Here is a 27790-nt window from a genome sequence, read left to right on the forward strand (position 1 = left end):
GGTAAATTTTGCCACCACAGCCAAATGTTCTTTACAGTTGGTGCAACTTGAAAACAGCATACTTTGAGACATATTTTTGGTTGTTTTCAAAAGCAAGGGTGAGAATTTGGCAGCGTCCAAATTGTTCTTGCACACCACATGCTTAACTGCATGTCATTCCCCATTTAAAGAGCAAATCTACTGTGTTTTCATATCATTTCTGACTTCATGGCCTCTCCTCACACTTTGGTTTCACTCCCCTTTTATTCTTCAAATACTGTTTTCAAACTTGTTTCTTGTTTGGGATACTTGTCTGCAATGGCAAATGTGCAATTTTTTGCTTTAGGTAAAAAAAAAAAATCGCACACATTTGCAGTACCCTAATCATAGGAGGCAGAGTCTGAAAGGTTGTGTCACAGTCACAACTCCCAGGAAGCCAAACCCATGTATTCCCTCACAAAAACACACATCATATCCTTGAAGATGCTATTATCCTTGCTGATCAAGGCTTGCCTTGTCTGCGGGCCACTCATGCAGACTAAATGGTTTCAGAATGTGCAAGCAGAACTTCATATAACTTAAAATAAATAAAAAAACCCTTCCAGTAGCACCTTAGAGACAAACTAGGTCTGTCATAGGTATGAGCTTTCATGTGCATGCACACTTCTTCAGATACACTGAAACAGAAGTCACCAGACCCTTATATATAGTGAGAGGGTGGGTATTACTCAGAAGGGGGGTGGGAATGGGTGATTGGCTGATAGGAGTGGAAACCTGTTGATGACTGTTAACGACTGTTAATGACTGCAATTGGTCTTGCAGGAAAAAGAAAGGGCTGAGGTGCTAAAGAAAGCTTATAATGTTAATGTTATAACTTAACATCCTCAGGGGAGGGCCAAAGCTCAGTGGCAGTCTGCGGAGCAAAAGGCCACAGGGTACAATTCCTGACATCTCCAGGGAAGGCCCCCTGTCCAAAATCCTGAAGTGCCACTGCCAGTCAGAATAGAATAAGACTCTGCTAGATGTGTGCTGGTGTGCTGGAGGTATTAGTATGATATCGAACAAGGCACCTCGTGTATACATCTTTGTAATCAGAATAGTTGATGTGCACTTTGCACAAGTTTAAAACCCTATTTTCATCCGAAGAAAATGATGAGGTTATAGGGAGGTAGCAGGGGGTGGCAACAAAGCAGAAGAGCATGTAAGGTGACCCCTCCCCCACCAGTGTAGTATCCAACACCCGAGCATTGCAGGTGCTGTAGTCTAGCAAACACATGATTTGCTGCTGAATGGTGCAGGTTACAAGGGAAAGTGCAGGGAGCATTGCACCGAGGCACTGTTTCCTTTTTATTGCTTATGCTACACGAACTTGAGACACAATCCACTAGCAAATACCTGCCCCTGGTCCATGGAGATGAGCGGGAGCTACACAAGAGTACGACAGCAAATGGTTCCTGCAAATGGCCACAAAGGAGTCGAATCAATCTGAGGAAGGGAGGGGCACACCTACCTCACTTGCCCACCCACTCCCAACTTGCTTGCACATCTGGTCAAACAGATGGGAAGCCAATGAGATGGGGGGTGGGTGCTGGGCAGGATCCCCAGGCTCCTCATTTGCCTGTTTGCCATCATCCCAAACATCTGGGCTTGCTCATCAAGTGCCAGCATCATAAAAACACCTAAAGTGCTCTTGTGCTTCAGCACTCCAGCTGGCACTGGAGGGGGAAGTGCGACATGGGGCAGGACGAGAGCCTAGCGAGCCCACAGGGGGCCATTTGTTTTGGAAATTGCAGAATTAGTGTCAGCAAGCAACCTGTGACTTGTTGTGGGAGCTTCAGTCACCAGGACTGTGAGGGGGAAAATCTTTTCAGGAACAAATCCTCTGTTAACACCTCATGAGCCAAAATACATGAAGAAGGATAGAGAGCAGCCTGTGACTCTTTCCACTATGTGCTTCAAAGGGCTCCATTTGAAAGAAGAACCTTCTTGACAGTATTTTCCCTGAGCTGGATAGCTCTTTAACTCCCTGCATTCCGAGTTGTGCTTGTGTTCTGTAACTCAATCAAAAAACTGAAACAAATTGGAAAGCCTAGGTAAATAGTGCCTGGATAACTGGGGGGCTCCTGATTCAATTGCTTAGATGTCTGACCATGCAAGTAACACCATGACCATTTTGTCAAGTAACCAGAGATGGATGCAGTTCAGAGTTCACTGCAAGCACATTGTTCTCCTAAAAACAACCGAAGTAAGTTAAAGGTACAACTCCCTTGTCAGTCTGCAGATGCAGAATCCCTGCTGGAACCTGAGTCCAACCTGAATCCAGCTGTGTGTGTGTGTGTGTGCGCGCACACACACACACAGAGATACCTCCTCACATCTAGTGCATCCAATAGTCCAATATTCCCAGGTAACTATGAAGAAAACAGTAGGCTAGAGGTGGGTGATGATGAATGGGGTGATTGCCTATTCACCCACTGAATAGAGGAGCACTTCCTCTGGATTGCACCGAGGCAAAGGAAGACTCAGTACCTAAATTAGAGGAGATAGGAAGAGTAGGCAAGAAGAAGAAGTGTTAAAACAGTTGAAGTGAGAAATAATGGAAGAGAGCAAGCCACTCAGTCACATCAAATGAGAGAAAAGGGCCAATAGTTGCAGGTATTACTACAAAAATGAAAGCTATGAGATTTTACAACTAAGATTAGGAATGTAACACTAAGGTTATGAGCCTGGAGTGTGAATAGTATTGTGAAATTATCTAGTTGAAAGAATGTGGGAGAGGAGGAGGAGCAGGAGGAAGGGGGGGGGGGAAGCAGAATCCGTTCCAAGAAATGAGAATTGAGGAAATAGCAGAGAAGGCACTGCAGATCCTGCCACTGATTCAAACAAAAGAGAAATGGTGGGGTTCTAATTGAGTTTTTCTCACTAAATATGGTGCCTTGAACTGCCCAGATGGGAGATGCAGCAAAGTTTGTTTTTGTACGGTTGTTGTTGGAAGGCAGCCAGCGGAGGTGCGATCATGCTGTTGCGTGCCGTTAACACAATTTTGTGTCGAGTGAAGCAGAAAGCGAGAGCTCTGCCACCTCCCACCTCCTGTGTGTGGCTAAGCTGGTTTGTGCTGTTGTGCTTTCTTGTCATGCTAGTGTCCGCCTGGTCTCAGCCCCATGAAAGATGGCACTGGCTGCTACGATCGCCACCTTGGTGTGGACTGCTCGGATGGATTCAATGGTGGTTGCGAGCAGCTCTGCCTGCAGCAGATGGCGCCTTTGCCAGAAGATCCTGTTCTATACAATATCCTTATGTTCTGTGGGTGAGTTCTACAAAAGTCTTTAGCATCTTCCATGAATGTGGAACATCTTTTGTTGAACTTTATTTGTCTGTTTGTAAGTCTGGCTGTGCTTATTTTTATTTTCTCAGTATGAAGTGCACCATTTATAGCTGTTGTGCTGCTAATCTACACTTCAAACTCCCTTTTGTAGCACTCAGCTGCTCCCAATTTTCTCTCCAAAACAATAAGCTAGTGGTTATTCCATAGTAGCGCTGAGCATCCAAAGTAGCTCTGAGTAACACGTCTCATTAGCACAAGGATTTCCACTTCTGCAACAGGGCTTTCCCCCTCCCCTCCCCTCCCCTCTCCTCTCCTGGCATGCCCCCTAAATCTCTTCTGGGTCTTCCCTAACCCTCCAGAGCAGATCTGGGGAGGGCATGGGATGTACACAGGAGGAAGAGAGGGGGAGAGCCCCATTGCACAAGAGCAAATCCTTGCCCTGATGGGGCACTTTAGTTGGCTACTGCCCATAGTCCTTAATTAAGAAGCTGAAATAATGATAATACGGTAGCATTACACCTTGCTGTACAGTGTGTTCATTTGGTAAAATAACTGAATATTGCAATGGCAGAGAAGGCTGGGTCACACCTTAAATATGCTGGGATCTCCTTGGAAGAATTCCCAGGAATTGGGAAGAGCCCGTTTCCCTTTTCCCATTCTGTTCACTGTGCCCCACGTTCTGCCATAAGTGCTGTAAGTAGGAAAAATCCTAAAATTTTCTTAGAATGATTTGGCAAATATTGCCTGTGTCTTCCCGCACCCCTGCCTTCTTGCAGGCTACTGAGGTGCCTGGGTGCATTGACCAAGAAAACAGAGGAATTGTATAGAGCTGGGCTTACCAAACTTGGGTCCCCAGCTGTTTTTGAACTACAACTCCCACCATCCCTAGCTAGAGGACTAGTGGTCAGGGATGACGGGGATTATATTCCAAAAGCAGCTGGAGACCCAAGTTTGGGAAGCCCTGGTCTAGAGGATTCCTTTTCCTGCTGTGATTTGATCAAAGTTGAAGCATGTTGAGAACCTGCAAGGGGGGCAAGAGACATGGCCTGAAAAATAGCAAATTGTGTAAGCTCCATGGCCTGAAAATGGTACTTGCTAATTTATCAGCACTGCTCCGGAAATTAGATTTAGTAATCTGGAATGCCAAAATCCAGGATAATAGTTGGGAGGAGTAATTTCATCCGTATCCTTACCTGTGTAGTTCTGAGATGAGTGGGTTGGTATCTGCCTATCTGAGGTATGGGAGTCAGAGAGGCTGGAGTGGGTTATAAATAATACCTCATTCGGATGCGTCATTTTAGGAGGTGAAAACATTTGCAAATTTATTCACTGAGGGGTCTTTTAAATATGGTTTGGGGTGTGAGGAATTCAAATTTGTTATTATTTATGTGGTTGGACAACATTTAGCTTGGCAAGCCTACGTTTGATTAGCAAGCAAATAAACACACACTTTATCCACAGAGCAAAACTAAAATATATAAATTTAACCAAAATTCCCAATTCATGTTACAACTTTTTAGCTCCCTTCATTTTTTTGGAATTTGAAAGCTGAAAAATTTGACACACCCTAACACCTCATGCATTACTTTCCTAAACTTTTCTCAATGTTTCATAATAGACAGTTGGCCTGCCTCTATCAATCTTTCCAATGCAACATGCTGGAAAAGCTGTGATTGAGTGTTTTGGTGTGCATTCAAGGTTTCATTCTCACTTCACATGAGGCAAAAATGAGGTCCATGTGAACTGATCCTGCATCTTAGGACCAGTGCTTTTTTCTGGGGGTATTCAAGGGTATGCAGTAATGCACTTTTTTTCTAGAAGAAAAACACTGGTTGGGACATCCCCTGGAATCATCTGCCTCATGCAGGAGTTTCTCAGCACACAAGTCAGTGTGGAAAGGGTTTGCCGGAGACATACTGCTGAGTTAGACCTATAGTGTTAACCTTTCTCACTCTCTAGCTGAATAGCATGATTTTGTTTCTGAGATTGTCGGAGACATCATCCGACACAGTGTCTCACCGCTGTGTTGCAGCAGCAAATTACTTGTGCATGGGTCCTTCTATTGTCAAAAGTACGCTTCCAGAGCCAGGTTCTACACAGTTCTCACAGCAAGATGTAACCGTGTCCCTTGCATTCCCTCCTACGGCAGATGCATTGAAGATTACAAGCTAGGTATAGATGGCCGATCATGCCATTTAATCTCGGAGTCGTGTCCAGAGGGTGGCGACTGTGAAGAGAGCCGAGAGCTGCCCATGAACCAAACTCTCTTTGGGGAGATGTTCTATGGCTACAACAATCAAACTCGGGAGGTGGCACCTGGGCAGGTGCTGAAGGGGACGTTCAGGTGATGGACGAAGGCTTGCTGTTCATTTAGTTGCCAATGCAGCGGAATCCGTGTGTGTGTGTTGTGCTTTTACAGAATAAGCAAAACTGCAAAAGGAGCTGCCTCTCAGTTCTTAGAATATGCAGCAGCTTCACAAAGGAGAGGGGAGGGAGAAAAGAGAGGGGTGGGAGGGAGGCAAATGTAGCAAGATGTGTGTCTTAGCCAGAGCAGGGCAGTTGCCCATAATTAGACAAGTTTGTGGAGGAGTTCTGATGGGCAGAATAAGAATGGAAGCTACATATAAGAAATGTTTTAGGGGAAGAGCCATTTCCAGCGGGGAAGCGGAAACAGGGATGCTTAACCTCCCACCCCCACCTGCGTCTCTGCTCTAGCTGTTCTCCCTCAAGCATTGCCACCACCACAAAAGAGGCGCTTGTCTCCAATCAGAGAAAAAGTCGGCAGTGCAGAGTTTTGCCTGCTTGTTTGCAGGATGACGTATTCATGGCCTGCTCGTTGCTGGTAGTGGCAATGCACTTGGGATGCTGTAAGCTGGCGGCAGTGAGCTCAGTGTGGCCCTGCAGGCGTGCATGCCCCAACCTCACCCAGCCCTGTGAGGAGGACACCACTGCCATTTCTGAGAGCTGGCTCGACACAGGTTGCTTCATCCATGCTCTTGTAGAGAGGGCTGCACTTCCCTTCTGGGTGTCCTTTGAACCAACCTTTCCTGTTGTTTCGCAGATTCTGAACTTGTCTCTCTTGGGGTTTCTCAGACAGAATAACTTTGCCCGTGGTTTGGAGCAGCAGTTGCCAGATGGCTTGGTGTTGGCCACTGTTCCACTAGAGAACCAGTGCCAAGAGGAGCTCTCTGAGCCTACCCCTGACCCAGATTTCCTTACCGGTGAGTAATCCCAGTCAGAATTCTTCTGTGTCCTTCCAGCCTCTTGTCTAGTCTCAAAAGCTGCACAGGGCAGTATCAAGAGTTACTTCTTAAAATTTTGTTGTGGGCAATTGTGAGAATAATGCAGGTGAGAAAGCAGCCAAGAATGGTAGCAAAACATAATAACTGCATCAGAAATGCCTCTGAGAAATTTTATTTCATTGCTTTTTCCCTTTGGACACCCCTTTCTTGAAGTATGTAATATGGATAAATGTTAGGGCAATATGATTTGAGTGTGTGTTCAATGGGTGTGTGGGAGAAAGATTGTATGCTCTTTTTGCTGATTGCTTAAAACTTCAATAAAATGTAAATAAAGAAATTGCTCTGCAGATGGTGTATGAGAAAGGAAGTAGTTTGATTCCTGTTGGCTGATCATAAGGGGTTTTGTTTTGTTTTTTTGTATTAAAAAGGAAATAAATGCTTGATTTTATTTACCAGTCTAAGCAGATCAGGCATTACTCCAAATGTACATGGGGGAGCAGAGGTGCTGAGTAAGGAAGTCCTCTGTACATTTTCCATAATCACTTCAGAGACAAGATAGTCACTTTAATGTGGTCAGGACCTGAATGTGCCAAAGTAAATAGCAATTCAAAGGTACCAGGGCCTTCTCTGTTCTTCCAGGTACTCCGGAGGGGGCCTGTGTCAACCTCAAAGCCTAGGCACAGGTAGTGACCGTTTTGTGTAAGTCCAATTGATGTGTGGTCACCACCGCACGGGTCCTTTTGGACCTGGAGGAGGGCAGGAAGGGGGTATAACGGGGATGGGGCAGACTTATGCATGCTCTGCCAATGTGCACGGGGGCCAGGAACAGAACCCCCACCTGTGCTGAAAGGCAGCAATCCTAAGGAGAGGGAACCTCTTAACTGCATGGAAATCTGTTGCTTCCACAAAGGCTGCAAGAGCCATAGGACCAAGAGGAGCCTTGGTGGTTGCCTTGTAACTTGCAGGCTGGACCTGAAGTTTGAGTGGGCTGGCAGCCTGATTCTGCCCTATTCCAGTTTTGCTAGCAGTCCATTCCATCCCACTTTGTCATATTTTTTTTTGAAATAACATACTGAAAGTGCACATTTCAATTCTACACCTTTTGAACACATTTTTATATGAAATGCACATTTTTGATGCTTCCCCCCTAAAATAAATATTTTGTATGCATAAAATATGTGAAGAGCAGTCCAGAATCTGGAGAAGTGCATAAATTGACTGAGATTTGTGTTCAGATTTACAGGCAAGGGCTCATCCAGACTTTCTTTTGTGCTGTGTCATTTGGCACTGGTTGGGGGTTTAAAAGCACTTTATCTGAGTGGGGTTTTTTGTTTTTGGGTGTCAGCACTTGCCCCGTGAAAACCACATTTTACCACTGAATCCGAGCAGATCTGACCATGACAAGGGACTGATGTCAATATCCCCCACTTTCAAATCACCCTCCTCATGCTCAGTTGAGAAAACAAGGTCCAGAGATTCATGGGCGTACCCAGGATCAAAGCTAGGGGGGACACACCAGCCACGCCCCCCAGCCACCCGATTGGCTAGCTGGTAATGACATGGCCAGGATCCCCCAGGAGGCATGGTCAAGGTCCATGCCCCCCAGAGGAAAGGGGGCTGTTTGCAAGGCAGCACACGGAGCCACCCGCACTTGCACTCCTGCCTCGCCCGCTCCTTTAATGGTAGCGACTAAAATGAGGCAGCAGCAGTGAAGCTGTATGCAAATGAGGTGCTGCGGAGCATTGTGGGGCAGCACTTTCTGTGCTGTGCTCGCTGTGACTTGAAGGAGTGTGGGCTGAAGTTAGCCCAGGTCCAGGTTTTTTTCAACGGAGGCAGCTTCGCTGCCGCTGCCGCCGTTTCGCTTCAGCCAGTCCCTGCCTGTCCTCTCCAGCTGCCCTGCTTCTAGGGGGCAGCTGCCCCCCTGCCCCATGCTGGGTACGCCCATGCAGAGATTGAGGCTTTCGGCACCCTTTCCCCTCTGCAGAGGTAGTGAACATATTAGGATGGTCCGCCCTCAGAGGCTGGTGGAGCCAGTAGGTTTCCAGATGGCTCTGGTGGATTTTCTGGCTGATACTACTGGTGCTCCTACCGAAGCCCTGGCGAACCTCTGGAACATCCAAATGGTTCATGCCATTGACAGGATCACCCCTGAGCTCCCTCTCCCACTTGGTGGAGCCTGCTTGGCTCCCTGTTACACTGCAGGGCTTAGGGCAAGGAAACAAGCTTGGAGCCTGCTCAAACTCAAGTGGTGGAAAACTTCAGTTGAATGCAATCAAACGCTGGTAAGGTGTAATCATCGAGGCTATCTAGTGGCAGTGAAGGCAGCAAAAAAGCCATACATTGCTGCCTCCATTGCATCCTCATTGTGCCACCTGGCAGAGGTTTTCAAGGTAGTGCAGGGCCTGTTGCAGCTTGGCCCAAAGGAAGTGGCAGAACCGACCGTAGTAGCTTGCTATGACTTGGTTGCAAAGCATTTTGAGGATAAAATCGCTTGCATCCACTGGGATCACAACCTCACTGTTACAACAGTTGAATCTCAAGGGGTGTCCAGAGCACTTTCTAGTCCTGTTGTGTTGGATGAATCAGGGAATCGTAGAATTGTAACGTTGGAATGGATCCCAAGGGTTATCTAGGCCAACCCCCTGTAATGAAGGAATCTCAGCTAAGTTTCAGTTTATGAGGCTTGAGATGCAGACAAGGTGCTTGTGTCAGTCAGGGCGACCACTTGTACTCCGGACCCTTGAACCTCTTGGTTGATAAAAACTACCAGGGAACCAACAGCTGGGTGGGCCACGGAGGTGATTAAAGTCTCCTACCAAGTAGGGGTGAATCCTGCCTGCTTAAAGGAGGCAGTGGTAAACTACTCCTCAAGAAGCATTATGTATTTTGTGCTTTCATTTTTATGTTGTGAACTGCTCTGCGATCTTTGGATGAAAGGTGGCATAAATTTTTTAGAATAATAGTAATAATATTAATATTAATAATAATAATAATGTTTTCATATACCGTCTTTTTCAGGTGCAATAAGATCTTAGCTCCTATCATGTTCCTCTATCTGTAGAAGCGCTTCAGTCAGGGCACACTGCTTCAAAAACAACTGCCGCTACAAATTAGTAGGAATGAGATAATGAAATGAACCGGAGCAAAAAAAGTGCAATAAGATCTTCTTGCTCCTGAGAAGGCAGCACTTGAAATCCCATAGGATGTGCCGTATTGAAGGCTCTGTTTCTGTGCATGATTTCGGGGCTTTACCTCCCCTTTCCTGCTGGTGGGTGTGCATGTGTTGTAGACCAGGTACGGAAGGAGTCTGTGCTTCTGGAGATCGCCAGGTGATAGCTGCAGAAGGTGTGGCATTTGGCACCCTTCCATACAACCCTGCAAGGGGCTGCTTTAGAGGAGAGGCTGAGCTGTTTTACGGTGAGGGCCAGAGGGGGGCTCTGCGGAATGAACGTGGCAGCTCCCCCTTCAACATTGGCTCAAGGGACAGAGATTGCCGCTCATCAGTCAACCCCTTTCCCCTCCCTTGCAGCTGGCATTCAGAAGCTCCTCAGTGCCTATGCCCACACCCCTTGGCATGGGTTGAGGCTGTGCCTTCCCCATGGGAGCCCATGGGAAATGCCCAGCCTGCTGTGTGTGGAAGACAGCTCATTAAAAACGCAATTAGTGGAGAAATTAACGTGGCGGGGCCATGCCTTTGGGACAGCCCTCTCAGGAAAAGGGGGGGGCAGAGAGTAGGGGGGAGGCTTGTTATCTTCAGAAGTAGAGACTGGGCTGCAGAAAGGAAACAACCACAAGCAAGCTCCTTTCAAGTTGTATTTTTAATTACTGAAGAGTTGCTGACCCACAGACCTTCCTTTAGTATAATTAGTGCTCCCTTCCACCTCCACACCTTCCAGCCTCTCGTGCTGCCTCCCGCTCATCTCTGTTCCCGCTCCTGCCCCACACTCTGCCTCTGCATTTCTTCCAGTCTGAAGCAGCATTTAATTAGGCATATTCTTGAATTAAGTGTGTTAACCAGTTTGGCTGCTTGAAAGCAACTGGGTTTCATTGCCCAGGAAATTGGGTGAAGGTGAATGGCCGTTATGTGTAGCACATTAATTGCTTTGCTCGCCCAGGAAAGGAGGTTTGTTAAGTCCAAAATGTAAGCATTCTCCCAGGAGAGCAGGGGGGGGGGGAAGCATAACAGTCAACTAAAGAGGACTCACAGTGAGATACAGAAATCAGATTTGAGAATGTTGCCGTTTTTAATAAACCGTGGGGGCCTCACTTGTGTGTTTTTTTTTCTGATGGTACTCACCGGTTCACAGTACTAGCACCTTCCCCCCACCACAGAGATGCTCAGCCACATGGGGAGTCACAAAGGCATGAGCAAAGCCCCAATGGAGCCTGACTGCTGTCGATGCACCACCAAGTCGCGCTCCAAGAAGAGCGTGAGAGTGGGTGGCACACGCTGTCTGTCATACTTCCCCTGCTGTGCCCTGTGCCCTGCTGGCCATGTGTGCCCTGGTTGCCTAGCTGGCAGCGCTTGTGATAGATGGGGCGGGAGCCGTCAGTGAATACCGGCACATTTTTTTCTAGAGAAAAAGGCACTGGGCCTCACTCTGAGAAACCCAAGAACTGCAAAACAGTTTCTAGGGCACTGCAGTTACCTTTACGTGCACTAAAGGTACAGGTAAAGGACCCCTGACAGTTAAGTCCAGTCACGAACAACTCTGGGGTTGCGGCGCTCATCTCACTTTACTGGCCAAGGGAGCCGACGTTTGTCCACAGACAGTTTTTCAGGGTCATGTGGTCAGCATGTCTAAGCCACTTCTGGCGAAATCAGAGCAGCACACGGAAACCCCATTTACCTTCCCGCTGGAGCGGTACCTATTTATCTACTTGCTCTTTGATGTGCTTTCGAACTGCTAAGTTGGCAGGAGCTGGGAACGAGCAACGGGAGCTCACCCCGGCGCGGGGATTCGAACCGCCGACCTCGTGATCAGCAAGCCCTAGGCTCAGTGGTTTAGACCACAGTGCCACCCACGTCCCACTATGTGCACTAGATCCATTCAAATGGAAAACATCTGTGCATGTCTCCAGATCCAGCAGCTTCACAGAGGGAGCATTTATGCAGGGAGGCAGGCACAAGGAGCAGTAGCAGAGAAGAGGCGGGGAATGGGTTAAAAATGGCCACAACTTTTAGTTGGTAATACAGTGGTACCTCAGGTTACAAACACTTCGGGTTACAAACGCTTCAGGTTACAGACTCTGCTAACTCAGAAGTGGTACCTCAGGTTAAGAACTTTGCTTTTGGATGAGAACAGAAATTGTGCAGCGGCGGCGGCGGCGGCGGCAGGAGGCCCCATTAGCTAAAGTGGTACCTCAGGTTAAGAACAGTTTCAGGTTAAGAACGGACCTCTGGAACGAATTAAGTTCATAACCAGAGGTACCACTGTAGTCGATGGGGAGCTAGCACAGCATGGGGCAAGAATCCGCTCACTGATGGGTGGAAGACATTCTAAATACTTCATCATTGACGGGCAGCAGGGAGGGCGTCATCCCTGTCCATCAAAAAGCAGCTGCCTTCTCAGCAAGCTAGAATGAAGTCTTCTTGGCACGCTTATTTCCTAATGGAAGTGGTGTGGGGCGATTTAAACTTGTAAATCTCCACCTAGGACAGCCTAGGGGGGAAAACGTTATTTCTTGTTTCTGTTGAGTGTGCAAACCAAATCACATAATGAGGCCAAATCTGAAATTCAGGAGAGTTTGGGGTGTGTGTGCTTTTGTGCTTGTTTGCTGGTTTTCTGTGCCTCCCCCAGTGACAAAGCCAAGCTTACCTGTTGTTTTGGTCGCAGGGATGGTGAACTTCAGTGAGGTGTCTGGATACCCTCTGCTGCAACACTGGAAAGTGCGCTCCGTCATGTACCACGCCCAGCTCAACCAGCTGACAATCTCCCAAGGTAAGTGCATAGCTGCCAAGTTTTCCCCTTTCTCGCGAGGAAGCCTATTCAGCATAAGGGAAAATCCCTTTAAAAAAGGGATAACTTGGCAGCTATGGGTAAGTGGAGCTTAGCCTAGTGGGTGGGGTGGGTTTTGGGCTGCCTCACTGCCTGAGACCCAGGAGGTGGAACTTGGGAGCTTCTTGTCACATTGGCTAATTAAATTATGGAATTGACTACCAGAATATGCAGCGGGAGCAATAGGTTTGGATCACTTTTGGAAAATGGACGCACCCATGGAGGAGAGGTTCTCTAAGTCGCTTCAGGGCTCCTTTCAGTGTGGGAAGAGATGAATAAATTTAATAAACTAGCAAGCTAAAAGAACTATTCAATGCTTGTGAGCTTCCAAAGTATCTCGTCCATTTTGGAGCAGAGAGTCCCTTGGTTTTCAAGGAGAGGTTTTCCTGCACACTTTATATTCCCCCCCCCCACCTTCAACCTGCCCCTGAATTGCAGCTTGTTGTGCTTCGCAGCTTTTGGCAATGCCCTCCATTCTCTGGATGGAGCCACATCCCGAGGAGATTTTGTGGCCCTACTGGACCAGTTTGGCAACCACTTTATACAAGAAGCTGTCTATGGCTTTGAGGAGTCCTGCTCTATCTGGTATCCCAACAAGCAAGTCCAAAAACAGCTCTGGCTGGAATATGAAGATATCAGCAAAGGTAGGTGCCATGATGGTCATTATCTTTTTAAAAACATATACACCACGTAACTGCGGAGAAAGGCTGATAATCAGTGGTCTGCTAATGTGATAGAATTGGGTTGACAATACTCCATTGTCAGAAAAATTCTGCACTTGGAATAATTTATGCCTATTGCATCATTTGCAAAAGGTTGCTTAACCTGCACAATAAATTTTGATTGCAGTGCTTGTGTTTTAGTGGCTCTCAAGGGTTGTAAAGAATATGAGAGGAAGGAAAACAGTTGAAGGGCAGAAAGCAATTGGGCTGTGGGTGCTGCGCAGGGTGGAGGAAAAGACGAGGGAATGAACGATATCTGAACATTTCAGTTGGCTCTGTCCTGTGAATGGACCGCTTTCCTTTCATTTATTTCCCTTACCATTTTGTGTTCTAGGAACTTAGGTTTTGTTTTAAAATAAAAGTAGAAATTCTCAGTGGAAATTCTCAGTGATGCACATTCCAGACTGCAAATTGATTTGCAGAATACGGTCAGGCACACCATGGCAGAAAGGGAATAAGAGAGCAGTAGGACTGTCAGGGCTTGCTGATCAGAAGGTCGGCGGTTCGAATCCCTGTGACGGGGTGAGCTCCCGTTGCTTGGTCCCAGCTCCTGCCAACCTAGCAGTTCGAAACCTAGCAGTCCTACCAGCAGGTCGAAAGCACATCAAAGTGCAAGTAGATAAATAGGTACCACTTCAACGGGAAGGTAAACTGCGTTTCCGTGTGCTGCTCTGGTTCTCCAGAAGCGGCTTTGTCATTCTGGCCACATGACCTGGAAGCTGTACGCCAGCTCCCTCGGCCAATAACGCGAGATGAGCGCTGCAACCCCAGAGTTGGTCACAACTGGACCTAATGGTCAGGGGTCCCTTTACCCTTTACCTTTAGGACTGTCAGGAAGCAGTGATGTTGATGTTACTTCCTTCTGAAAGAAGAATGGCTCAATGATGAATGGGATGGCGCCGTCCACAAAGGGTGCCTGGTGACCTTGTGTCAAAAGCTTTGTCTCTCAATGTTTCAGCGGTAAAATGGTGGCCATCTCACTGGGTTGTCTTTCACAGAGCTTATGAATTAAAACATTTAGGTGCTTTGTTGTAAGTGACCAGCCAAATACTTTCAGACGGGTGGTGAGGCTGTTCTTCTATAAACAAAATAAAAGCAAACAGTAAGCCTGCAACCTGCGTAGAGGCTAAATTTGGGGGCTAGCACCCAAAGCCAAAATTGCATATACTGTAGTCAAAACACATTGGGTGCAATGGAGGGAGGGATTGCCAAAGTTTTTTCTTCCTGGGTGCCTGCCCCCTTACCACTCCTTTTATTCATTTATTTTTCAATTGCCAAGCATGTTAAATGTGCATAAGTTGTGAGTGTGCTGTTTTGTGGATTTTTTAGCCAGAGCTCTTTGGGACACTTTTAGTGCTGTGTAGCTAATTTTGCATAATGCCAAATTCAGCCAAACAGTTTTCATAATGCCAAATTCAGCCAAACACACACAGGGTTGCAGTGCTCAAGGGGGATGTAAATTGGGTGTCTGGAGTGGGGCACTGCAAAAAAAGGGGGGGATTTCCTTTTTTGTGCTTTGGGGTAGAAGGTATTTTTTTGTTTCCTAGTTAAGCTAACAGGGAGATGGAGGCATCTGTGTTACCTTGTTTTGATCTCCCCCCACTCCCCCAAGGCCAGGCAGGACGCTGTTTATTGGAATAGTAAAAGTTTGAGTCTTGCAGTCATTTGATGGGTTAATGAGCTCACCATGCCATCTAGTATAAAGCAAGTTCTTGTTCTGTAATGTATGTTTTCTCCCTGTGGAGCCAATGGCGTTGTGGGTATGTAAAGAGACAGGCTTAGTGAGTGGTGTTGTTGTTGTTGTTGTTGTGATCTGACACTAACAAAAGTACATTTGGGCAATTATAAAGTTGTTTCTTTTTTGCTAACTGATTTTGCCTCCTTTTGGAATTGTGTGTGTTTCTTTTATTCAGGTAATACCTAGGTACTAAATTCAGTACTTGGCTGCTTAGCTCCCTTTAAAGCCCTAAATGGCCTCGGTCCAGTATAACTGAAGGAGCGTCTCCACCCCCATTGTTCTGCCCGGACACTGAGGTCCAGCGCCAAGGGCCTTCTGGCGGTTCCCTCGTTGCGAGAAGCCAAGTTGCAGGGAACCAGGCAGAGGGCCTTCTTGGTGGTGGCGCCCGCCCTGTGGAACGCCCTCCCATCAGATGTCAAAGAGAAAAACAGCTGCCAGATTTTTAGAAGACATCTGAAGGCAGCCCTGTTTAGGGAGGTTTTTAATGCTTAATAAATTAATGTTTTTTTTAAAAAAATTTTTATTGGTTTTACAAAAAAAAACCACACCACAACACTATAACAAATACAAACAAAAACATTACAAAAATAACAATAAAAACACAAAAATCAAAGTACCCTAATCCTTTTCCTTTAACATTGTGAGAGGGGACTTCCTCCAGTTCCCTCTATCTGCGGTTCATTTCTCATTCCTCTTTAGCAATTTCCAATTCATTGTTTAAAACTCCTTGCAATTTCAAATCTCTCATACATCAATTTACTTAACATAATTCTCAAATCCGCAGTTTCTATAAACTTCTAAATCTAATCTCAATATACAATTTTACCATATTTTTTAAAATAAACTTTAAAATCTTTCCACTCTTCTTCTGTCGCTTCTTCTCCCCGGTCACGTATTCTCCCAGTCATCTCAGCCAGTTCCATATACTCCATCATTTTCATTTGCCAATTGTCCACTGTTGGGTCTTCCAGTTCTTGGCTAATAATACTCTTGCCGTCGCCAGTCCCCCGGAGCCCATAGGAACACATTAATTGACTTTCAATGCATTCCTATGGGAAACGGTGCCTCGCTAGATGAAATTTTCGTAGGACGAATTGAGTCCCGGAACAATTAATTTCGTCTAGCAAGGCACCACTGTACTTAAAAAAAAATAACGAAACACGTACCTGTGTCTTGCAGTAGGGGCTGCTGGCGGCGGAGGGTGGAGTGTCAGCAAAGAGGTTTCTCGGGCTGGCTCTGCTCTGGCAAGAAGCGGCTGCTGAAAATGGCGATCAGCCAGCTTAGCACAGCCCCCTTCCTCCTGTACACGTGCAGCTGCTGCCTGCCCATTGGCTGGGGTCTGAAGCACTTCGACTTTTTGATTGGCTGCTATTGACCTGCCACGGTAAAGGAGAGGGGGGAAATGGCAACGCAGGGGGGGGAAATGGCTCTCGGCTTGGCTCTCGTCTTTAAAAAAAAAAAATTAAGTGCAGAATGGCCATGCTGATCCCCAGACCTTTCGCGGGCCAGATTGGCAGGCCAATTGGGCCTCATCCGGGCCGCGGGCCGTAGTCTGGGGACCCCTGGTGTAGGGTATACTTCCTAACCCTTCCTTTTCCCAAATGTATCCCGCAAGGCAGAAGAGGTTTAGGATAAGAGGTTTCCTTCTCCTAGGTAGGCTACCTTCCCAGGTTGACAATGTTATTATTTCATGCCTCTGATGCTACAGATGAGATTGGTGTATATCACATGCCTGTCTGGGAAGAGTGTGGGAACGGAAGACAGTCTTATCTCTTCTGCTATATTAGCTATTGCACTGTACTTTTGCTTTCACTTGTCCCTGTTCTTCTCTTGGAGCTGGAGAGAGGAGACGCCATGATTCCTTTGCCTCTACATAGTGTATAAATAAATACGTAGATTAGCTCTATGATGTCTCACACGTCTTGCTGTGTTATGCTAGAAGATTAGTGTGCATATATCATTTGATATATGTTGCTGAAGTGCACTGGAGAAGAAGGGAAATGCCTTTTTCAGAGCTGCGCATACCGGAGGACGCTCGGAGTTCGGGGGCTGCAGGAGCACCCCAGGGTGTTTTGTAACAGACAAGCCCCATAAAAGGGTGCTACAGTGCTCTTGTGCAGCACTTACTCATTTCAATGGGCCTTGCCAGAGGCATAGCTTGGGGGGTGGGGCGCACCTACCGTGGGACCTGCAGCACACCCGAGACACGTGTCTCTCCTGGGAATGACGCTGTGGCTTGGTTTAGCACTGCCCAAAATGGCAGTGTGGGGCTTGCATCTGCCCCCCCGTCTCCCCCAAACTGCTCTGCAGCTGAGGGAAAGATGGTGGGTGGGCTCCCTGCAGACTCTGCACTACTCAAAAAAGCAACACAGGCCTGCAGGGCACCGGCGAGGAACATAGCATGGGCACTGGGATTCTGGGTAAATGTGTCTTGCAGAGGGAGGAATAGCTGAATATTAATCTAGATTGAACATTTCACTATTTTGAAGAATTTTTGTGAATATAACCAGTCCTTTTGTCTAAAAAACATGTTTAGGGGTATGCTCATTTTCCTACTCTTATTGAAATACTGCCCCTCAATGAGGCCAAACAAAATGTTTAGGGGTATGCGTACCCCTGCGTCCGCCCCCCCCCCAAAACCACTGTATATAACTGACAGGTGGATAGTTGGAAACCCTTTTTAAAATCTTTCTTTCTCTCTTTATTCTCTTGCTATTCTCTGGGTAAATGTGTAATCGTTAGAATTAAGTGCAAAGGAAAACACAACACCATTTATGACCAATAAGCATATCAACCAAAATCCATACACACACACTCACTTATTAGTGTCCTGGACCAGTGTTCAGCTTGCAAGCACAGGTCCAAAATGGAAGGGAGAAAGCAGCTGACAAGGAAAGGACATAGCATTGCAGCAAGGATGTGACCTTTTGAGCTATCATGACATACAGCTATGGCTGGCCTTTACTGCTGTGCACAGTCCTGCTTAGGAGACTTTGGTCTTTTTTACATTAACTTGGATGGTACACTTGGATTCCCTCAGAGGCTTTCTGTTTCCTTTTGCTGTATCCTCCCCCCCCCCCCGTTGTGCATCAAGCACTTTAAAAAAGCATGGTGTTTTTATCCTTTTCATGTTTCAAGCAACACCATTCATAACCTCTCTTACTTTTTTAGATTTCGCGTTTTCTCTTTTTCTTCTCGCCAAGTTTCTCATTTCAGCTTCTCTTCAGTCCTGTCACCTGCCTCGTTCCCCGCTTCGTTTTCTTCCTTTCTCTTTCCCCCCTCTGTGCACGTCAAGAGCTTTATATCGATTGAAAAATTGCAAGAGACAAACCATTCTCTGTCACCGCTGCTTTGTCCCCTGAGCCTGCTAAGCAGCAATTCAAAGCTATCCCAAAGTGGTCCATTTCCAGCACGATGGGGTGGCTAAGAAATGCCCTGCATCTTCTTGGCTCCTTCCTCCCCACCCCCTCCCCAAGTTTAGCAGCCTTGTTTTCTTTGTGGGGGTTTCTTCAATAAGGGACCGGCAGCAGACTATTCCTTGCAAAACATTTCGACATGGGCAGTAAAAATTGGGGAAGAAATTGTCTTTTCAGCTCAGGCACAGACCTTTATCTTCCAGTCCTCCTAATAAGACTCAGTTGTGCGATCGTTTTCTCTCTGAGGTAGGATTAAAGATTTACTGAGTGAACTGAAACCATTGGTACTATTTAGGACCTTGTGGGTTCCTTGGTGCCTCATAGTGTTGGCCATGTGTTTAGAGCTGCATGTTGCAGCATGCTAGTAGAAAATCTGGCCTTACGTTGCCAGGATCCCAGAGCTAGTGAACTTGCTGCTTTGGTCTCCTTTTCTCTCCAGATCTAGAGTGTGCCTATCAGCTGATAGTAGAATTTCCATGCCTGTGTGGTCGCCTGGTCTTTGTGCAGCACAGCCGTACTGGTACAAGGCTTATCCCAGAGTGGTTCAGCAGCAAGTAGGAAGGTGGATCTAGAAGTGGCCAACTATTTGGCTCTCAGGAGCTGGACTTTCCCAGTACAACTGTGCCAGGAGCAGTCACACCTTCTTCCTCTACTGACTTCCTGCCCTTTCCACAGCTGTTTGGCCATGAAACACCTGACCCACCCACCCATGTTTGAGAAGCTGAGAGCTGTTTCTCCCATTAAAAGCCTCTATGGTGATGGAAAGGGCCCTGGGGCTCCCCTCTCGTTCCCCAGTGAACGTTCCTGGAAGACAGGCAGGGTCCAATCTTCTAACCACCTCACCCAGGGTGGAGGGGCCATCCTGTTCTCCAGCCCAGCCCTGCTTCTTGCCTTGAATAGTCTGGCTGAGCTCCCAGAAGTCTTCCGCTCCCCACTCCCACCCCGACTTCTTCCTTCTCCATAGGTCTTTACTACACTGTATCCCTATTTCTGGTTTCTCTAACCCCCCCCCCCCCACCTCACCCTCCACTTTCCAGCTCAGCGAAGGGCACAGGAAACAGTGGCAGTGGTCTGTTCAGTTGGCACCAAAAGTCACAAAACTTGAGTGGAAAGTCGATTTGACGAAAGTAGTTTGTGTGGGCATGTGGCACAGAAGGAACTCTGGTTTTCCAGCATTTCCCCAAGCAAACACCATCAAGCAGAGGTAGCCACAAACACAGAACAGACATGGGTATGAAATATCCCTTCCCCAAAATGCTGTGATTGAAGAGCCTTAGTGAAATCATTCCTTCTGATTAGAACCTAGACGTGTCAGTCACAAAGCTTGTTGTTGTTGTTTAGTCGTTTAGTCGTGTCCGACTCTTCGTGACCCCATGGACCATAGCATGCCAGGCACTCCTGTCTTGCACTGCCTCCCGCAGTTTGGTCAAACTCATGTTCCTAGCTTCGAGAACACTGTCCAACCATCTCGTCCTCTGTTGTCCCCTTCTCCTTGTATCCTCAATCTTTCCCAACATCAGGGTCTTTTCCAAGGATTCTTCTCTTCTCATGAGGTGGCCAAAGTATTGGAGCCTCAGCTTCACGATCTGTCCTTCCAGGGAGCACTCAGGGCTGATTTCCTTAAGAATGGATAGGTTTGATCTTCTTGCAGTCCATGGGACTCTCAAGAGTCTCCTCCAGCACCATAATTCAAAAGCATCAATTCTTCGGCGATCAGCCTTCTTTATGGTCCAGCTCTCACTTCCATACATCACTACTGGGAAAACCATGAGTTTGACCATGGAGGTTACTTCATTTGGAGAACTTGGGGAGAAATGTTTCAAATTTTGCAGACATACAGTATGCTGCTTTAAAAACAACAACAACAACAACACCTGAATCTCCAAAGCATCTCAAAGCATTGATTTTGTGTGTGTTTCAGAGAGAGCTCCAGCTTTGGCTTCGACAAGCCCCAAATCTGTCTGAAGCAGCCTTGCTTGGGTTTTCAATGTGGGGTTCCTTTAATTCTCCTTGCATATCCCTTATTCCTACATCGGACACATGAGTGCCCTGTGGTGGTAGTTCAAAATAATGCTCAAATGCAAGGGAAGAATAAGATAACCCACAGCCACTGTTTGTAGGCAACGTTTCAGCAGAATGTCAGCAGAACAGTGGGAAAGTGCAGATTCTGAAGTTAGCAGGTGAGAAGTAGCATAGTTGTCCCATGGCTTCTGGCAGCAAAATCTGGCCTGTTGTGGGGGGAGGTCTTGGCACAGGACCCTGGGCAAGGTGCTGCCTGGACCTGCAGCATCCGTAGTCTGAACCACTACATTGAAGCTCTCAAACATCCCCCGCAGCCTGCTGCAGCTGTGCAAGTTGGCAAACATTGCAATGCATCTGGATAAGACCCAGATGAAATCCAAATGTTCCCCTTCTCTGTTGAAGGCTGTTGGCACCTCAGAACTGACAAGCAGAGCATAACCTTTCATCTCAATACAATGACTGTTCCTCCCCTACAGGGGAAGGGGCTTCCTGCTGTGTGCACATTCACATGGCTCTAGCTCCACGACATCAATCAATTTTGCTCTCTATAAAGTGGAAAGTATCTGCCAATCTCTCTTTTCAAAGCCATAAAGAAAATGAAACTTGCCAGTAGATCAGACATGTTGCCTGGCTAAAGCTATGCAGTGTATGGATAACAGACAAGGTGTTGGCTGCACTCGGGGTTAATGTGGAAAAGGTACTAAGCTCCGCCTCCTTGATCTCACCAGGCCCTGCCTACTTAGCCCCGCCCTCTCCCCGCCCCCATGATTGGCGTTAGTGAGCAAAGATGTTTCTCTCCTTGTTTCTTGCATTTAAATTGAGGAGCTGCCCAACAGACAGCAGGGCTATGCAAGCAGGAGAGCACAGAGGGTGCAAATATTTGTAGGTTGGTTGGTTTCTAGCCTTCCCTTCCTCCGGAAGGAAGGAAATGTGCTCTTTCCTTCACTAATGGAGGGCAACGTACACAATGTAACCCTTTCATTGTGAGCAGCAACATTCTTAAAACAAGTTCGTGTTGCTGTTGTTTAGTCGTGTCTGACTCTTCATGACCCCATGGACCAGAGCAGGCCAGACACTCCTGTCTTCCACTGCCTCCCGCAGTTTGGTCAAACTCAAGTTCGTAGCTTCGAGAACACTGTCCAACCATCTCGTCCTCTGTCTTCCCCTTCTCCTAGTGCCCTCAATCTTTCCCAACATCAGGGTCTTTTCCAGGGAGTCTTCTCTTCTCATGAGGTGGCCAAAGTATTGGAGCCTCAGCTTCATGATCTGTCCTTCCAGTGAGCACTCGGGGCTGATTTCCTTCAGAATGGATAGGTCTTCTTGCAGTCCATGGGACTCTCAAGAGTCTCCTCCAGCACCATAATTCAAAAGCATCAATTCTTTGGCGATCAGCCAGTGATTATTAAATGGAAGCTGTTGAATTAAAAGTTTGTTAATGGCCATGGATCTTACATGGATCTTGACTTTAAGTGGCATCGTGCCTTTCAGGTTCAGTATTTTATTTTTAGCATTCATAGGGTCCGATATGGTTTGAAATTGGATGGGGGACCATGTGTTGAGATTCCTGCAATGCAGGAGGTTGGACTGACTAATCCACAGGATCCCTCCCAACTCAACAATTCTAGGGTATGGTTACCAGACGTCCCTGTTTCCCGGGGACAGTCCCCGGATTTACAAATCTGTTCCCGGACAAAATCTGTCCCCAGAATGTCCCCGGATTTCAATTAATGTCCCCAGATTTATATTTTAAGTGTTGTAGATTTATTCGTAGGGAATGAATGTTGTGTTCAACGGCACAAGACACATCACATGGGGACTTCCGGTGAGGCAAAAAGGTGGGTGCCATGGCAGCGAGCAGCACCTGAAGCCAGCCAGAGCCAACTGCGCTACCAAGCTGGCTCCGGCTGCTGAGACTGCAACTGCCACCGCGGAAGGGGAACCAGGGATCAAATGGGGGAACCGCTCCCCCCCTCCCCGGTGACCCAAATTGAGCCAGGTGTGAGCAGCCAACTGCCCAGCGGTGCTCTGGGGCCAGGAAAACCCTGGAGCCGACGCAGGGAGCGGGAGGGGAGAAGAAGGAGAAGGAAGAGAGAGAAAGAGGAAGGAGAAAATAGAGGGCAGCCCTGACTTTGCTGCGCCACTGCCACCGCTGAGGAGGAGGAGGGATAGGAGAGCAATGGGAGGGCAAGAACATGTGGCCGAGCCCAGGCCCAACCTGAGCCTACTCCACGGCGGCTAGTGCTCCAGTGACAGGGGAGACCACAGAAGAGAATATATTACTTCTTAATTATTATTTTTAAATAACCTTTTAAATAACTTTTTTCTCTTTTCAAAAAAAAAAGTGTCCCCGGATTCTTTGAAAAAAAATCTGGTAACCTTATTCTAGGGTCCCTCTTCCCCTCCCCCCCACCCACAAGCTCAGCACAGCATATCTGAGATGTCCCTGTATCTTCACAACAGCCCTATGAAGTAGACTGACTTACTTCAGCCAGTTTGAACTCCATGTATGTGTGAGGATTTGAGGCCAGGACTCCCTGGTCCGTGTTTTAACACCTTATATCCCATGGATTACACTCGTCTTTTAAGTTCAAAACTGTACATTGTGAAATACAAGAACTCCATATCAGTTTTGCTTCTTGAGCTGCTAGGGTCAGGTCTAATCTGCATAGATAGGTGGATTGGGGGGGGGAATGGAAGCTGAGCCTATGTCTGGCAACAACTGCACACATCAGGGTACACACACACACAACCTTGTACCGACACACCTTTCGTTGTGCTGGAATACTTTCCTTGAAAACTGGACATCTCCTCAAATGCTTCTGCCCCATTGTTTAGCAATTAGATATTTTTGGGAGCATTTATTCCAAGAGACGAGAATCAGCCAGCTCCCAAAAGGGAGGGGGAAGCGCTGGTGGGGAGATTTGTCTGAGTGGCCCAGCAAGCAGTCCAGAAGCAGAGTGGCAAATGAGAATGGCAATGCTCCCTTTGCAAAGGCAACACTAACGTTGACACGGCACCACCCTAGCTTCAGTCGCAGCCATTGCCGCCAGCAGGAACAGTTGGCATTAAATTTAGAATAGAAACCAATTAAAAGATAACAAGCTAACATAAGAGAACATATGCTCTGGATAGCAAGAATCTAAGTGTTTAAAAAAACATGACCTCCAGCTATCACCGGGGAAGTTTAAATATTGGTTCGAAAGGCCCACAAAAGTATTTCAAAGCAGATATATCTGGAAACTACTCTGACCTTGGTCAGGCAATTTGTATTAATGAGGGAGAGTTGGGTCAACAGGGCGCTTGGAGCAAAGGATCTTAGAAGATCTTGAGCAGGGAAATTAACGCCTTGATCTAACCAAAAATACAAATTCTTCTCTTGCGGGTAGGGAGGGAGCGAGATCCCAGCTTCTGTTGTTCAAAATAAATCACACAGATGAATGAGGCAGTGTAAATAGGCTTATTTTTGCATATATGCGCTCAATTGGCATCTTGCCTCCTAAATAGCGTACACCAGCATTTGTATAATACAAAGTTTTGTGAGACAAGAATGGGATGAGAAAGAGGCAGTAGAAGATGACAGGCAGGCAAATGTTTCTGGCAATTATAATAGAGGGACAAATACTCATTTGTATCAGGCCACAGAAATAGAATGAAGTTGCAGGTTAGCTCCTGTCAGCTGAGAAATGTTATTTGGTTGCCGCCATATATTCCACAAAGTCATTAGTCCTATGCAAGTCATTGCTCTCCAGAAGGGGTAACATGACTACAAAGAGGCTGTTTTCATGTGCCTGCTTCCAGCTTCCTTCATTTTCAGCAAAATGTGCAGAGTTCCAGATTGCGTGGGGAGCATGAGCAAGTGAGACAGGCCTGAACCACATGGAAAGCTGGAAGGTGCCATGAAGCCGCCATGAAGCCTGCTTCTTCAGACACCTAATAGGTGAACAGGGCTTTTGTGTCAGATGCCTTTTGATTTGAATTACAGGTAGGTAGCTGTGTTGGTCTGGTGTAGTCGAAACAAAATAAAAAAATGTTTTTATTCTAGTAGCACCTTAGAGACCAACTAAGTTTGTCATTGGTGTGAGCTTTCGTGTGCATGCACACTTCTTCAGGTACACTGAAACAGAAGTCAGCAGACGCTTATATATAGTGAGAGGGTGGGGAGGGGCACCACTCTCAAGGGTGGTGGGAAACCAGACTGTTTATGGCCGCATTTGGTCTTGCAGGAAGAATTTACGACTGCAAATTGGTCCCACAGGAAAAGCAATGGGTGAGATGGCTAAAGATAGCTTTATCATGTATAATGAGATAAGAATCCAATGTCTTTATTTAGACCAGGTTTCTCCATTGTTTTAAGTTTGGTGATAAATTGCAGTTCAGCAACTTCTCTTTCCAGTCTGTTGGATCACCTGGATAGCCGTGCCAGAGAGTGTAAGCATGTTCTCCCCAAAGTCCCAATTTCCACATCCCTGTGCCTGACAAAACCAGCAGGTTCCTTGTTGTTTTCTTTGGGGTTCACGCCCTCCTCTGAGTCTCTAGAACTGAATCAATCAGGACAAGTTGGGAGTTCATTGGGATTTGCGAAAACAATGTTTATGTTTTGAAATGGAAGCAGTTGGTGAAATGGAATAATTGCTTTTCTCAGAATTTTAAATAGGGACCACCCTCCCTAAAGCTCTTTGTTGTGACTAGGCCTCTCCTGCTGGTCCCCTGATTACAGAGAATATCAGTCCTGGGAGAGGAGATGCTTAAGGTGAATGCATTGGTTCCTTACAGCTATGGCATGATAATTCTTTGCATGTTAGGGCTGTGGGGAAAGTTGTGGCAGGGAGCAGATGCCACGAAATGCAAGAAGGGGGAAGAGATCATAGACAATTTCCAATAAAAAACACAGCACCTGCTGGTTACAGGGTGTGTTTTTTTGGTATGCTGTGCTAGGGGACAGATGGACACACTTTAAATACCAAGACTATCCTTAAGCAAGAGCACATTTTCAGGGTCCCTTAACACGGATCAGTTATGCCTTAACTGTTAAGAGTTCCTGGGTATGCATTCAGAGCTTTGTAAATTTTAAGTGAAATGGAGGACCATGCGGCTTCTATTGAGGAGGAGTGGGGTTGTGGGGAGAGACTTCTATAGACTGGTTAGCCCACCCCTGGAGACTGCCAAGCAATGTTTGAATAGTGTGGGGTTTTTTTTGCTAAGGTTACTAACTTTCTTCTGGCCCTGCTCTTTACATTTATGTGTGTCAAGTGCCTGATTTGGGGCAACTGCTCAGAATCAGCAGGAAAAAGTGACAATAATATAAAAGGTAAAGGGACCCCTGACCATTGGGTCCAGTCGTGACCGACTCTGGGGTTGCAGCGCTCATCTCACGTTATTGGCCGAGGGAGCCGGCGTACAGCTTCCAGATCATGTGGCCAGCTTCCAGATCATGTGGCGAACCAGAGCAGCACACGGAAACGCCATTTACCTTCCCGCTGGAGCGGTACCTATTTATCTACTTGCACTTTGACGTGCTTTCGAACTGCTAGGTTGGCAGGAGCTGGGACTGAGCAACGGGAGCTCACCCCATCGTGGGGATTCGAACCGCCGACCTTCTGATCGGCAAGCCCTAGGCTCTGTGGTTTAACCCACAGTGCCACCCGCGTCCCTACTGCACATTTAAATGTGTGTGTTTGCGTGCGTGCGTGCGTGTGCAGGGCTGTCTTAAGCATATCTGGCACCATGCAAAGATCCCAGCCAGTTCCTGTACTTGGCGATGTAACTCCGCGTGTCGCTGATGTAGAGCTGCCAGACCCGGGCCACACAGCCATAGGCGTAATTGGTCCGGCAGCCCCTCGGCCGCCACGCCCAGTGAGCGCATCCGGTAGATGGTGTCCTCCTTGGTGAGCACACAGAGGCTCCTGCGGGTCCTGATGGACGGACAGGAGAGCGTGCGCACCCACGAGCGCACGTCTAGCTGCTCCTGCTGCTCCTGCTGCCACCAGCCATATAGTTGGCAGGGCGCAGATTCCATCCTAAGCCTCTGCAGGGATCGCTCTCCTCCTGCGGAGGCTTGGGAGGCAAGCTGCATTCACGCCAGCCATATGGTTGATGGGGCGCAGCTGGCGGGCGTGCAGGGAAAGGGGAGGCCACTGGCAAAGCCACGCAGGTACCCCACTTTCTGGGGCGCCCCTGAGAGGCCAGCGTCCTGGCACAACACGCCAGTAAGCCCAATAAGAAAGGCAGCTCTGTGTGTGTGAAAGAAGAAGAAAAAGTGTGTGTGTGTGTGTGTGTGTGTGTGTGTGTGTGTGTGTGCTTGCGCTCAGAAAGCACCCTTTTATGCACTTAGTGGAGATTTTATATAATTCAAATGCTCTTTCATCCATCTAGACCACTTGCCATGTGCCATTGGCTCAGATACAGTGAGTCCTTGTTACAGCCATTGGTAACATGCATCATCTTTTCCATCAGACATATGGTATGATAAAGATTTCAGGCCTGTCATGATCTGTAATTTTATAGCACCATCTAGTGTTCATTGGTTATAGGCAGCCTTTTCTGTTGAATGCATTACAGTACTTCATTTTACTTCCCTTTCCGGAAGGAAAATAAAGCACCAAATGTTTTTATTAAATTATACAATTTTATTAAATTATACAATTTTGGCAGCATCTGAATCATTGCTTTGCAGCACTGTTGCTCACTGCACGCAAATGGGCATACTCAAAAGTAACTTCTTTTTAACAGAGACCGCTGTGTCACATCACTAGCAGAGTTGGCTTAATTGTCTGCATTATTCCTGTTTCAAAAGCACCGTAGCCCTGATTCAGGAAAAGTGGTCCTGCCTTCAGTCCCATTGAAATCAATGGTACTTGAGTTGGTCATCATGACTTAATTTGTTCTGTTGATTTCAGTGGGACTCAGTTATGACTAACTGTCCTGGGATTGCACCTGTTTTCCTTATGCCAACCCAAACTATTTAAAAATTAGGGCCATGTTGAATTAGAGCAGGGCTTGTCAACCTGGTCCCTACCCCCCACTAGTGGGCGTTTCAGGAATCCCAAATGTGAGAGCTGTAAAGCCCTGTAACCATTTTTATATTCGAATAGACTGGGACACGGGTGGCACTGTGGGTTAAACCACAGAGCCTAGGGTTTGCTGATCAGAAGGTTGGCGGTTCGAATCCCTGTGACGAGGTGAGCTCCCGTTGCTCAGTCCCAGCTCCTGCCAACCTAGCAGTTTGAAAGCACGTCAAAGTGTAAGTAGATAAATAGGTACCGCTCCAGCGGGAAGGTAAATGGTGTTTCCGTGCGCTGTTCTGGTTCGCCAGAAGTGGCTTTGTCATGCTGGCCACATGACTTGGAA

At 47.1% G+C, this 27790-nt stretch overlaps 1 protein-coding gene across 2 annotated transcripts in view; it reads left to right on the forward strand.

Moving 5' to 3' along the window:
• ASTN1 (astrotactin 1) overlaps positions 1-27790 on the forward strand; it is a 207507-nt gene that overhangs the window by 166023 nt on the left and 13694 nt on the right. For both annotated transcript variants that reach the window (XM_035123692.3, XM_088673677.1), the window contains exons 12-16: positions 3120-3286; positions 5454-5648; positions 6398-6525; positions 12384-12488; positions 13001-13189. In XM_035123692.3, the coding sequence (XP_034979583.3) occupies positions 3120-3286; positions 5454-5648; positions 6398-6525; positions 12384-12488; positions 13001-13189 (784 nt within the window). The remainder of the gene's footprint in view (positions 1-3119; positions 3287-5453; positions 5649-6397; positions 6526-12383; positions 12489-13000; positions 13190-27790) is intronic.

The sequence above is a fragment of the Zootoca vivipara genome, chromosome 7 (genome assembly GCF_965207765.1).
Source record: "Zootoca vivipara chromosome 7, rZooViv2.hap1.1, whole genome shotgun sequence".
NCBI lineage: Eukaryota > Metazoa > Chordata > Lepidosauria > Squamata > Lacertidae > Zootoca > Zootoca vivipara.